Here is a 15,011-nt window from a genome sequence, read left to right as displayed (position 1 = left end):
TATAATGTTATTTGGAAATTTGTGGTGAGTTCCTATGGGACCAAACAGCTGAGTTCATCGGTCCCTAAGCTTACACACTACTTAAATCTAACTTAAAGTAACTTGGGCTAAGGACAACACATACATTCATTTCCAAGGGAAGACTCGAACCTCCGACGGGGACAGCCGCGTGAACCGTGGCTAGGCGCAAAAGACCACGCTGCTACCCCGCACGGCTACAATGTTGTCATGTTTGCTTAGTGTGTGCTTGCGTGTTCCTTGAATGCCTTGCGAGTTGCTAGTCAATTAGACTGAGACAGTCCAAGCAGTTGGGATCACCAACGTAGAAAGAGCCAGAATTCTCATGGTGTCCGGAGAGTGTAGGAAGAACCCAGTTCGTTCTTGTACGGTGTATGTGGGAAGATACCCCAACAGACATCAATCATCTTTTTCAGATGGAACGTCAGAGTCCGAGTAGTGCAAACGTAGTGGGGTAGTGAACCCGCACAGGTATCGCAGCCCCCTAACAGGCCATCTTCCACAGATGCTAGAAGACTTTCCTCTGCAGACTAGGAGGAACCTGTGGTACCAATATGATGGCTGTCCAGCCCATAGTACCCGAAGTGCTACAGCAGGTCATCACGAATTTTTTCCAAATAGCTGGAGTGCACGCAGAGGACATGTACCTTGGCTGGTTCGTTCCCAGGATTTGACGGCTGTGGACTGTTTTTCTGTCAGGGGAGATGAAAGATGCTGTCTACAAGGACATACGAACTACACACGATAATATGAGAAAACATGTATTACTTCAACCTGCTCGGACATCTCCACTGGCATGCTAGCACGCGTGCAGCAGTCGTTCCCTACCAGAACGGAAGTGTATACTTCCGTTGCTGACTGTCATCTTGGACACAACCTGTGATGATAATTGTCTCGTTAGTGGTCAGAATCCACATAACTAGTGTATGCACTTGCGTTTTTCTTTATTTTGTGCTACCACAGGTATTGTGTAAGTGTCAGTGTTCAATCTTTTCAAAATACGATGCCTTGTAAACGATTCGAACTAAAATCCTGCATTAAACAGCACCGACATTCTAATGAAAGTTTATGTTTGCACAAAAAATACACTTTCTAAGTATGATTAGAAACTGTTGATTGGCTAACAGTACGAGCCCGTGACTATCAATCCATTCTTTGAGAACCGCGCATCAATAGCGCTTTCCAATTTCGCAATATTCGCGATGCAACGTTTTGGTGATTCACCATGTCTAATCGACCTGAAACCTTCCAGTGTCCCCATACCTCTTTCAACTATAAGACTTTAATTCACCATTCTTAAATCACGTTTTTCTGATGATTAAATTACGCACTGTGCAAAGTTATAGCAGGCGGGTCCCACTTTCATTCCTTTCTATCTTACCCGCATTCCTACTTTCTTATTCACTATTAAGCCCTCTTCTGAGTTACCCCTATGTGATTTTGCATCCATAAACCTGTACAGCCCCAACCTTAAGAATATACTACCATCTGTTTCTTGCGTCAGATATAGGCCTGCTTTCGCACATAACGCTGTGCAGACTGTTGTATTGAACTTTTCTTGATACTGAATAACTCTACACGTGTCAGAGACTTTTTACTACGGGTTTCAGGCCGTACCGTTGTGTCGCGTTTGTTGTGTAGAATGTATTAATGCAATTTGTATTACACAGAGAGATGTCAGTGTATTAGTGGCACATGATTTTCGAGAAATGAATGACTGACACAATGTGTATTTTGGGTTAATGAGACGAAACCGTTCAGATAAATGTAACCTGTGCTCCGTATTTGATGACTTCTTTGTTAAAATGCGACTGACACAGATCTTTCGTGAAACTGAGAGAACAGGACTTACCATTAATTATAGTTTATGAGCTCACTCCTTATATAGCCTGTTCGTTAAAGAGAAGGATCAGAATTATATCCAGCAAGAGGTTATAAAGGGAGGATCTCAAAACCACTGAATTTCCTCATCTTTGAAGACTCTTACATTCTTGTAAAACATGGAGGTAAACAAACTTTTCACATGTGAACAATACAAAATGTCATATGAGGCTGCTTCATTTATATGAAACCACTCACAATAGAAACAAGAGGAAAATTGCCTAACTGAAGAAATGTAGCATACAAATTCTGTCCACTGGAAGCACCACTGAACGCTTTCTGATATTAGGCTATGCATCCGGGCATATACAGTTTCAATCACACGAGATATTTGTGCCTTTGCCCAGTATTTAAAACTTAAGTGTGATATGACGAATTCAGGGAAGCACTGAACCCAAAAATTGCTTTATTACTCAGAAGACATTAACTGACACGTTCCGCGACTTTCTAAGGCCTGCGGCATAAATCAATTATCAGACCTTGTCAACTGTTCCAGTGGATCTCCGAAGAGTGCTTATAAACAGAACACGATGTTTTCGCTACGAATGAGCATCCCTTTCGGAAATATTCTTCTTCTACTAACCCCAGAATTCCTACGAAAGAAGTTGTTGTAATGGAGAATATTATACAGTTTGTTATAGACAGCATGTAGTCAAAACAGATAACAACGTATTTTTTCCCTATACACAAATTTCCTCATTTCTTCCAGCAGGCATACTGTATGAATTTCATAACCTCATACAGAAAGACATGGTGCTATTTCCATAACAGATATCCACAAGTCAGTGCAAACTAGGTGAGCGGCCTGCAATACGGTGAGCAGAAGACATGTGTATTAGGACAACCATTCTACAGCGAACGATTCAACAGCTCCGTACCCAAAAAGCCACAAATCATGGGCTTTGTTTATACTCACCGACGGAAGCGTGTGATTCGAGTTGGCAGCCGGTGTGTCGATGACCACAGAGTTGGTGTGGAACAGCAATACCCAAGCCATGCTGAGGAATTTGAGACCGTGCAAGCTGGTGAACCCTGCTCGGCTTGTGGACATGATGGCACACCAATTTTTGCGCGCCGAGAAAGATAACCAAATACTATCTGTAACAGAAATCACCAGTTACCTGTCTTTGGATCTTCAGTATTACAGAGATATATTTCACTATCACTTTGCGAGTCGTTTGCAACTCAATATTCTTAAGCCCTTTGTCATCACATGCAAAATAATGCCAACATTTTTTGACACTTGTGTATATCAAGAATCATTCGATGTTGAAACTTAAGTGTAGTGGTACATATTTGTTTATATGCGTGGTGTCTGTTCTTTCAGCTTGCTTCGCTATAAGCGATTCGCCTTGGCTGAAGGGACTGACACCATATATGACCCCGTAGCCTTGTATACGGGTCTGTCAGAAACAGACCGAAAATCTTGTAAGGGTGTTGTAGGTAGTTTGAGCATACAAATAATGGTTAAGAAAAAGTTCTATATGTTGCGCTGTTTCCGAGTTAACTAACATTGAAGTTAGCCACTCAGACCGTTGAGCATACAAATGCAATCGACACGTGAGATACAATTAGTGTCAGTTGTTCTCATAGCGTATGCGCCTATGATAGCGCACGAGACTGCTCAGCCTGGATCGGGTTCGATCCTTACTACCACCCGATGGACATCTTCTGAATTACTCTCTTTTACGTTTTTGGAAACCAAACTAAGAACATGTAGGCCGACGCCGTCTCTGGTAGGGCGCTTGAATGCAGAAGTGTACATATTCCGCTTTTAGCCTGCCCATACTTGCCTGTTAGCCAGGAAAGCAAGCCGCCGCACGTTATCAGCAGAACGGGCAGGCTGCTTTATTCCCATACAAGCCAAGCTACGCCCAACCCAAGCAGGCTAAAGGAGTCTTGCTTGCCTGCCAGTCCTCCCGCTGATTTCTGTACACTTTCATTGTACCACTATGAGTAAGGTTCGGGAGTTCATAAAAAGTCTTTTTTTTTTACCTGAGTATCACAAGATGAGGCTCAATGAAATATAATATTCAATTTAGGTCATTGTAGACCATAAAACAGTGGATTTTATTTGTCCTTTTTCCTTTTCGGCGTATGCCGGGATTATTTATTAATTTCGATATGAATAATTTTCTCTGCAACTTCACTCTCTTTCGACTAGTACCGGCTACTCTCAATTCGAGCCGTCTCTAGCTCACTTCTGATACATGTTTTCTGAACCATATCTGAAAGTCGAGATCCTTTGCACTTAAGAACCTGAAGAAGTCTATTATACAGCAACGGCAACTAATGTAAGATGTTGGAAATCTTGTTTCTGTAACCTTAGTGTTTATCAGCCAGATATGCCCCCAGTTCTACCAATTTTAATTACCTTTTCCAGTACGTGTATATTATAGATTCCCTGAATTCTTTTTAAGTGGCCAAAATTGTTCGATCTAAGTTCCCCAAATGCATTTTAGAAAACAAGAAGTTCATTTTTCCTATTATGTTAATCCAAAAAGTACATGTTTGGAAGAAGAAGCTTTTTCCTTAGTAAACTTTCTTCGCACAACACTGCATACCACCAGAAAGTTGTTTTCATATCCACTGAGTCATGTTTTTTCCTATTGAAACCAACATTTACCATAAATGTAGAAAGCGTATAAAGTGATAAGTGGCCCCAATTGCTTACTACACATTTCCATGCACTTGTCAGCCACTAAGTCTTTGTCCTCCACCAAAATATAAAATTAACGAACATGTCGTAACATACTATAGGTTCCCGAATGAGTGTTTAGTTACTTTTTACACAATCTGCGTTGCGAGAAACCTTCCGATATACCGGGTGATCAAAAAGTCAGTATAAATTAGAAAACTTAGTAAATCACCGAGTAATGTAGATAGAGAGGTACAAATTGACACACACGCTTGGAATGACATGGGGTTTTATTAGAACCAAAAATATACAAAAGTTCAAAAAATGTCCGACAGATGGTGCTTCATCTGATCAGAATAGCAATAATTAGCAAAACAAAGTAAGAGAAAGCAAAGATGATGTTCTTTAGAGGAAATGCTCAAAATGTCCACCATCAATCCTCAAGAACAGCTGTAGTCGAGAAATAATGTTGTGAACAGCACTATAAAGCATGTCCGGATTTCCGGTGAGGCATTGGCGTCGGATGTTGTCTTTCAGCATCCCTAGAGAAGTCGGTCGATCACGATACACTTGCGGCTTCAGGTAACCCCAAATCCAATAATCGCACTGACTGAGGTCTGGGGACCTGGAGGCCAAGCATGACGAAAGTGGCGGCTGAGCACACGATCATCACCAAACGACGCACGCAAGAGATCTTTCACGCATGTAGCAATATGGGGTGGAGCGCCATACTGCATAAACATCATACGCTACAGCAGGTGTTCATCAGTCTGGCTGGGGATGATGCGATTCTATAACATATCGGCGTACCTCTCACCCGTCACGGTAGCTGTCCAGCGCCATTTGTCAGAAATTTTCTGATCGTTGTATTTTTTTTTTTTTTTGTTCTAATAAAACCCCATGTCATTCGAAGCATGTGTCCCAATATTTACCTCTCTATCTACATTATTCCGTGGTTTATTAAGTTTTCAAATTTATACTGATTTTTTGATCACCTTGTATTTGAAGCTGCCTCATAAACTCACGAAACCTCCCCTTGCTGGCCTTGGGCTCTGTTTCTTGGCTGGTATATAAACCCCAATTCTTAATTTCTTCTCGCTGTTCTTTAGGTTTGATTTGTTAATTTTCCTGCTCCTGCTGCAATGTTGAATGAGGGGCAGTGAAACTACTTAAGCAAACTTAGTCAAGATGTTCCATTAAGTTTCGAGCGTGCAGCCGCAAGAAATATTCTTCTTCTTCTAATATTTCGGCTGTTAACGTTCAGCCATCTTCAGAGTGAGCCGCAAGACTGCCGCTCCAGTTTTTTTTCCTTTATTGAATTTCAATTCCCCCCGAAGGGGGCGGGCTGGAAGCAGCTTATTATGCTGCTCTACAGCCTACAGACTTTTTAAAAACGTAAAAAGAAAAGAAACAAGAAAAACAGGCGATAAAACGGTGACTTAAATTGTAAAACAGCGGAAGCCGCTCCAGTGTTCGCTTCGTCCCTTTATGCTGTTGTACCGCGCGACTGCACATGCGGCCACAGATGTAAATGCGCCAGAGACGTTGGTCGGCGGCAGAGACGTGCATGATGCGCGAGTTGTACCTATGACTCCGCAGTTGATCTGTGTTGGCATATCGATATATCATTGTGAGCTGCACTGTGAAGACGTCTTTGCGAGTTTATTACAGCAAGTGCCGGATTCCATGATTTATCTAGATTGAAACCACTATCTCTATTAATTAAATTCGTCGTCAAGCGAATTTCAATTGCCTCCTTCGCTATCGAGTCCCAAAAGGATGATGTAGTTGCCAAAATTTCGACGTTGTCATACAACATACTGTGACCATTATCAATCCAGTGGTCTGCCACTGCCGACTTGTTAGGTTGTAAAAGTCGTGTGTACCTCCGGTGTTCTGTACATCTTACTTGGACAGTACGAGTTGTTTGTCCGATGTAAGAAAGGTCACATTCACATGGAATTTTGTAAACTCCAGATTCTCGAAGCAGCAAATCATCTTTGATGGAGCCCACGAGTGCAGCTGTCTTGGGTGGAGGACGAAAAATCACTTTTACTTTGTGTCTGCCGGGAATGCGTCCGATTTTTGATGAAAGGCTACCCACATATGGCACGAAGGTCATCGATTTAAAGGTTTCTTCATCTTATTGTGCTTTCTTTGTGGCCTCTTTCGGTTTCATTTTCAGTGCCCTCTGCATTTGTTGTGGAGAGTACCCATTGTCTTCAAACACTCTTTGTAAGCCGAAAAGCTCATCTTGCAGACTGCTTTCGTCAGAAATAATATGCGCTCTGTGAGTCAAAGTTCGGAGAACACTCATTGTCTGGGCAGGATGGTGGCAGCTATTTGCACGTAAATACAGATCGGTGTGCTTCGGCTTCCTATACACTTCATGTCCCAAAGTGCCATCCTCTCTGCGCCGAACCAAAACATCCAAGAATGGAAGGCATCCCTCTTTTTTAATTTCCATTATAAACTTTATTTGATCGTGGAGGGAGTACAGATGTCTTAAGAACTCTTGCAAGTTGTCTTCATCATGGGGCCAAACTACAAGGATGTCATCAACATACCTCCAGAATACCGTGGGTTTCAAGTCAGCAGATTCGAGCGTCTTCTCCTCGAAGTCCTCCATAAATAAATTGGTCACCACAGGGGATGAGGGACTACTCAGACCGATTCCGTCAGTCTGTTCAAAAAATTCGTCGTTAAATAAGAAATATGTGGAGGTCAGAACATGTTTAAATAAAGCTGAAATCTCTTTGCCAAAACTTCTTTCAATAAGTTGTAGAGGTTCCCCTTCCCCTTCTGACCCTGCTTTGGCACCATGGTAAAGACAACTTGCAAGAGTTCTTAAGACATCTGAACTCCCTCTGACGAAAGCAGTCTGCAAGATGAACTTTCCCGCTTACAAAGAGTGTTTGAAGACAATGCGTACTCTCGACAACAAATACAGAGGGCACTGAAAATGAAACCGAAAGAGGCCACAAAGAAAGCACAATAAGATGAAGAAACCTTTAAATCGATGGCCTTCGTGCCATATGTGGGTAACATCTCATCAAAAATAGGACGCATTCCCGGCAGACACAAAGTAAAAGTGATTTTTCGTCCTCCACCCAAGACAGCTACACTCGTGGGCTCCGTCAAAGATGATTTGCTGCTTCGAGAATCTGGAGTTTACAAAATTCCATGTGAATGTGACCTTTCTTACATCGGACAAACAACTCGTACTGTCCAAGTAAGATGTACAGAACACCGGAGGTACACACGACTTTTACAACCTAACAAGTCGGCAGTGGCAGACCACTGGATTGATAATGGTCACAGTATGTTGTATGACAACGTCGAAATTTTGGCAACTACATCATCCTTTTGGGACTCGATAGTGAAGGAGGCAATTGAAATTCGCTTGACGACGAATTTAATTAATAGAGATAGTGGTTTCAATCTTGATAAATAATGGAACCCGGCACTTGCTGTAATAAACTCGCAAAGACGTCGTCACCGTGCAGCTCACAATGATATATCGATACGCCAACACAGATCAACTGCGGAGTCATAGATACAACTCGCGTATCATGCACGTCTCTGCCGCCGACCAACGTCTCTGGCGCATTTGCATCTGTGACCGCATGTGCAGTCGAGCGGTTCAACAGCATAAAGGGACGAAGCGAGCACTGGAGCGGCTATGAGTCCTCTCCCTGCTTGGTTCCTCCCCTTTCGTTTTCTCCTTTCCTCCCCTCCCTTCTTGTTTTTTTCCCTCCCCCAGGTTCCGCACCCCATCTGCCTCTGGCTCGGGAGTGTAATATTTATGCCACCATTTTCGTACAGTGTTTTATAGTGTGTTTTCCAGTGAGTATTCCGTGGTGTCTCTTTAGGGACGTGTAGCGGTGGTGGTGGTTAGTGTTTAACGTCCCGTCGACAACGAGGTCATTAGAGACGGAGCGCAAGCTCGGGTTAGGGAAGGATTGGGAAGGAAATCGGCCGTGCCCTTTCAAAGGAACCATCCCGGTGACGTGTAGCGAACAGCCATCATACTGTCGCTGGGTGTGATTTTTTTTATCTCTTGCGAACATAAACCAGACTGTGACCATGTTTTTTAATTGTGTGTCTACTATGTTACTTGTCCGATTCCAGTGTATTTTATCGACATTGCCAAACCCTTTGCTTTCTGTTTTAATTTTCTGCATTTTTACGCCGTTTCACACTTAAAGTCATCATTTTATCACCTGTTTTTCCTTGTTTCTTTCTTCTTCCTTTTCTTACCAAAAAGTCTGTAGGCTGTAGAGCAGCGTACTAAGCTGCTGCCAGCCCGCCCCACCCCCTTCAGGGGGAATTGAAAATCAATAAAGAAAAAGAAAAAGAAACTGGAGCAGCAGTCTTGCGGCTCACTCTGAATATGGCTGACGTTATACAGCCGAACTATTAGAAGAAGAAGGAGATTTCTTGCGGCTGCACACCCGAAACTTAATGGAACAGTCTTTGCGCCGCCGAAGCCTGAAGATTCACATAGTCACGATGGCTTGACATCGCAAACTGTTGTCAACTGCAGCAGGCTCCACGGATCCCGTGAAATTGACAGGGTGGCAGAGACCAATGTTGGCCTGCTCTAACCTATGTGCTTCAGTAGACATGCACTCTTGAGTCTCTGTTGCGACAGGTTGAGTTGCTTTTTGGTTGCGGCGGAGGAAGGGGCAGGCGTTCTCGAAAGAGAATTTGCACACGTCTGCCTGAATTTTCGAGCGCTACGGCCTTATTGGCTGACTTCAGTGCTAATTAAGACGAAAACGCAATGTTTCGAATATTTTTATTAACAGTTATTTCTCAGCTCAGCCTGCACTGCAATACCCTACAAGCTTTTAGTATGTATGGATGACGAAATGGAAATTCTGACATTAGCCGCGATCAGGCATTCTGACATTAACCGTGATCAGGCTTGGAAAAAAAAATTCAATTGCGACAAGAGAAAATTTGTGCCGGATCGGGACTCGAACCCGGATATCCGGATTCACTGGAGCGATCAACTTAATCTCTTGAGCTATCCGAGCACGGTTTTTTTCAAACCGAAATTCCCAACTTGTCGCTCACTACATACGTAGCGTCCCTCGGCAGCTCGCAGCCACGCTGATTCTCGCAAGAGATAGGATGGAGAGCGCATTTGAACTGAATGACCATTAGTTGTCGCAAGTCGGACATATTTATAAGTGTTGCGTCTGTTCTTTCGGACATTGCTCGTGGGTGGAGAGAGCTTCAGAATGTGTTGACCAAATCAAGAGACGAACACTCTATGCATCGTTGTGGGTCGAGGCAGTAAGGCAATGTATGGCCCCGTGTTATCGTGTTGAAAGCTAACGTCAGAGGTGCCTTGTACAATGGATACGGCGACCTACCTTAGCACGCCACAAATGTAGCCGAGGCTGTATAAATTATCAGCAACGTGAACTGAAGGCGGTCATGTTGTGTAGTAAATGGCACCCCATACCATTAGGCCAAGCAGTGGGATTTTACCGCGTAGACGGTTGCAACGTGGTAACGTCCGATCTCCAGGGAGCCTCCAAACATACACTACTGGCCATTAAAATTGCTACAATAAGAAGAAATGCAGATGATAAACGGGTATTCATTGGAAAAATATATTATACTAGAACTGACATGTGATTACATTTTCACGCAATTTGGGTGCGCAGATCCTGAGAAATCAGTACCCAGAACAACCACCTCTGGCCGTAATAACGGCCTTGATACGCTGGGGCATTGAGTCAAACAGAGCTTGGATGGCGTGTACAGGTACAGCTGCCCATGCAGTTTCAACACGATACCACAGTTCATCAAGAGTAGTGACTAGCGTATTGCGACGAGCCAGTTGCTCGGCCACCGTTGACCAGACGTTTTCAATTGGTGAGACACCTGGAGAATGTGCTGGCGATGGCAGCTGTCGAACGTTTTCTGTATCGAGAAAGGCCCGTACAGTACCTGCAACATGCGGTCGTGCATTATCCTGCTCAAATATAGGGTTTCGCATGGATCGAATGAAGGGTAGAGCCGGTCGTAACACATCTGAAATATAACGTCCACTGTTCAAAGTGCCGTCAATGCAAACAAGAGGTGACCGAGACGTGTAACCAATGGCACCCCATACCAACACTCCGGATGATACGCCAGTATGGCGATGACGAATACACGATTCCAATGTGCGTTCACCGCGTTGTCGCCAAACACGAATGCGACCACCATGATGCTCTAAAAAATGACGTTTTGCTATTCGCGCACCCAGGTCCCTCCTGTTTGTGATGCAGCGTCAAGGGTAACCTCAGCCATGGTCTCCGATCTGATAGTCCATGCTGCAAACGTCGTCGGGCTGTTCGTGCAGGTGGTTGTTGTCTTGCAAATGCCGCCATCTGTTGACCCTCCTGAACCCACCGATTCCATATTCTGCTAACAAGTCATTGGATCTCGACCAACGGGAGCAGCAGTGTCGCGATACGATAAACCGCAATCGCGATAGGCCTTTATCAAAGTCGGAAACGTGATGGTAAGCATTTCCCCTCCTTACACGAGGCATCACAACAACGTTCCACCAGGCAAGGCCGGTCAACTGCTGTTTGTGTATGAGAAATCGGTTAGAAACTTTCCTCATCTCAGGACGTTGTAGGTGTCGCCACCGGCGCCAATCTTGTGTGAAGGCTCTGAAAAGGTAATTATTTGCACAACACGGTATCTTCTTCCTGTCAGTTAAATTCGCGTCTGTAGCACGTTATCTTCGTGATGTAGCAATTTTAATGGCCAGTAGTTTATATTAAAGTTTAGTTATTGAAAATTTAGTAATTGGAAACTGAATCACTGATTCAGTCTAATCAGGCAGTCAAAAGTATGTTACCAGGTACCTGAAAGTTATCGTGATTTGGCTATAACTGACGATGAAAATTTGGATTAGGAGGAATCTTTAACTCACAATATCCTCAGAACTTATTAACTTTAGTCTAATTTAAGTACGTCAATGAAAAGAGAAAAATTAGTTCTCTTTTTGAAAGTGGGCTTTCCTTCCGAATTTACCTATTAGGTCATAAGATTTTACCTATGGCTAGATGTACGAAATTTTTAATTTGCAATAACGTTTGAGTGCCATCATTTCTCACGAAAGTAATTTGCTCATGGCAATCAGAACAACTAACTGAATGATCTGAATAATCAGGTTCTGTGTGTGTAAGGGGGTGGGGCTGTTTTTACAGTCTTGATAAATACTATGTGATTAACGTAAGAACTTGAACATCGGAATTTTAAAACAAAATTAGCGAAAATTTTATACAGTTAGTAATACATGAAACAGGATTGAGTACAAAGTAGGGTGGTGGGTGTAAACCTGCTTTGTCACAAAGGTAAGCTGCGGTGACGGTTGCCATGGGAAGAATCGTGGTTCTACAGACGTCTTCTTAGTGCCAATTTGGATACATGTCTTATTGCAAGTAATACCCGTTTCCCGACTAAAGATAAGTAGCGTGAATGCTCGATCCTGAGCGGCCAAAGAAACAAATGTTCGCCCTTCTCACCGCTAGTCGGATAGGGCCCCTGACATCCTGCATGGCGTTGAGCATTGCTCTCATGAACTCATCTATTCCTTGTTCCCATGATAGACATGGGATACCTACAACGAGGGCAGCAATATCACGGAATCATAAACTGCAGTCTCAGTACGTCATGTTGTTTCCGCTGTCGAATTCCGGCACATGGTGGTGCATATTTGTTCAACTCACAAAGGGTCAATATTGAATGCGATTTCTGTATTTGAAACTTGCTGCGCCATCTCTCATTCACACAGAATTGTATAAGGAGCAATCAAGTAGTTTCCATTCAAACGGTGTACGGTCCAGTATCGGTATGCCACTCAGGAAAAATCGTTGTGAATATTGAGGCAATTATCCCACTTACGCACCAGGTAGAAGATACCAATTTGGCAAAACACAGTGACGTGCAGCGTGAAGAAGTCTTTGACTGCCTGCAGCAAATCCTCGTCCGGCAGGAATCGTCAATTCCTCTAGGTCTTTCGCAACGGGCCGAAGGCGTGATTATAGCATGGGGAGAGACTGGGATTATAGGCTGGGTTCTCTAGTGTCTCCCACTTGTGTTGGCTAAATTTTTACGTTACGAAATTTGTGATATGAGGACGTACACTCTCATTAAATAGCAGCACTCATCGTCACACCATTCCACAATGGTCATTTTCAGCAGGTATGCTTCCCCATACACATTATTTATTCACCGATGGATGTATGCCGGTTTTTTGTGTTTCAACGGCCGAGAAAAGAAAAGGTGTTGGTCCAGTTGGAAGCATTTCGTAACGTCGCCATAGTTCACGTTTTCTCATTTACTGCCCGCAGAGACAGAAAGATACGACATCCACACTAGTCCTTTGTCTGTATTGCATGTCGGTGCTTCTATACTCTCATCAGAGTCGTTGTACGTTTCATATATGCTGCAACAACGCCCTCAGACGGAACCTGTTTGATCGCTCCTTGTAGATAGCGTTGCTCCTGTCTACTTTGTGCTAGTTGTTTTGACATACAAGACGTGAATGTACGATCCTGCATGTCCTCTTTGGCGCGCTAGCCATACAGGGCGGTTAAGAACCTGCATGGCATTGATTATTACCTCAATGAACCCATTAGTTTGTTATTTTCTCACTGACAAACGCGCGCACCAAAATCGTGGAAGAATACAATGCCGTCTTGGTAGTTTATGATCCCACCGCTACTGATTTCCGACATGAGCTGGTAGACACACTGACGGAAGAAATTTGCAACACCAAAAAGTAATTAATTTAGAGTATTGAAATTTCAGGAACGCATTTGTCTTGGTAAAATGTTTAAGTGACTAACACTGCAAGATCACAGGTGAATGTGAGCGCGAGATGAGCCATTGCAAATGTCAAATGCTGGTACATCCGTAGCCGGTATATCCGCCAGAATGATGAATGAAACCATGAAAATGTAAATGCGTTGTGTTGTACAGGTGTCGGATGTCAGTTTGTGGGATGGGTATCAATGCCTGTAGCACTTCGTCGGTCAATACAGGGACCGTTAATTCCGTTTGTGGGTGATGATGGAGTTACTCTCCGCTGATGTCTTATATGTGTTCGATTGGAGACAGATCTGGAGATCGAGCAGGTCAAGGCAACATTCAGATGCCCTTTAGAGCACACTGGGCTACAACAGCAGTATGTGAGTGAGTGTTATCCTGTTGGAAAACACCCCCTGGAATGCTGTTATTGATGGCAGAACAACATGTCGAATCGCCAGATTGACGTGCAAATTTGCAGTCATGGTGCGTGGGATGACCACGAGAGTGCTCTTGCGGTCATAGCATTACTGCAGGTGTCAGTCCAGTGTATCCAGCAAGCAGACAGGTTAGTTGCAAGCCCCCAAATGGCCTCCTCCCAACCAACACACGGTCATCACTGGCTCCGAGGCAGGATCCACTTTCATCAGGTAACACAACAGACTTCCAACATGCCCTCCAATGAGCTCTCACTTGACACCACTGAAGTCGTAAATGTCGGTGGTTTGAGGTCAGTGGAATGCACGCTACAGGACATCTGGCTCGGAGCTGTCCTTGAAGTAACATTCTAGTGAGCACCGCTGCTGAAAGTCAAGTACAATGTCTACATTGCTGCTCTCTGCAGTATCGCAGAAGGAACAAACAGCTTCTCGTAGCTCTATTACATGACCTCGTTCAAACTCGATGAGGTGTTGATAATGGCGTCTTTGTCGTCTTAAAGGCATTCTTGACTAAGTTCAACTCCTCACGTCCAATCTCAAAGGTAACTAAAGCTTACCACCGGTAGACCGCGTAATTAAAGGAAATCTGATTTGCTTGCTTAGATTGGCGCTAAGAGGACCACTCTTATGCGACTGACGCGAAATTTGAATAGATATGATCTTTCAGATGTAGAAATACGCATATCGGCTTCTTAGTGTTGCCATTTTCTCCCGTCAGTTTATATCTTCTTCTCAAAAACACTCATTATTTAAATGCTATTTCTCATATTGATTCCCGCTGAGTAAGCTTCCTTTTTATGTGGAATGTAGACAGCGTTACTCCTATCTACTTTGTGTGTAACGCATATCACTTTCATTTCCAAGCAGTTGGTGGACTTGACGGAAACCTGACATTTGTTGTATCCCATTTTTACCCCCATGAACCATGGACCTTGCCGTTGGTGGGGAGGCTTGCGTGCCTCAGCGATACAGATGGCCGTACCGTAGGTGCAACCACAACGGAGGGGTATCTGTTGAGAGGCCAGACAAACGTGTGGTTCCTGAAGAGGGGCAGCAGCCTTTTCAGTAGTTGCAGGGGCAACAGTCTGGATGATTGACTGATCTGGCCTTGCAACATTAACCAAAACGGCCTTGCTGTGCTGGTACTGCGAACGGCTGAAAGCAAGGGGAAACTACAGCCGTAATTTTTCCCGAGGACATGCAGCTTT

General features: G+C 43.8%; 1 protein-coding gene across 1 annotated transcript in view; it reads right to left on the bottom strand.

Annotated features, from left to right (window-relative positions):
* The window catches only part of LOC126281967 (nose resistant to fluoxetine protein 6-like), a 381,389-nt gene that overhangs the window by 107,309 nt on the left and 259,069 nt on the right, over positions 1–15,011 (bottom strand). The window contains exon 7 of the mRNA XM_049981343.1: positions 2,816–2,997. Within this exon, the coding sequence (XP_049837300.1) occupies positions 2,816–2,997 (182 nt within the window). The remainder of the gene's footprint in view (positions 1–2,815; positions 2,998–15,011) is intronic.

This window comes from Schistocerca gregaria, chromosome 7 (assembly GCF_023897955.1).
Source record: "Schistocerca gregaria isolate iqSchGreg1 chromosome 7, iqSchGreg1.2, whole genome shotgun sequence".
Taxonomy (NCBI): Eukaryota; Metazoa; Arthropoda; class Insecta; order Orthoptera; family Acrididae; genus Schistocerca; species Schistocerca gregaria.
Note: the sequence above shows the minus strand (reverse complement) of the source record. Positions and strands in the feature narration are given on the sequence as shown.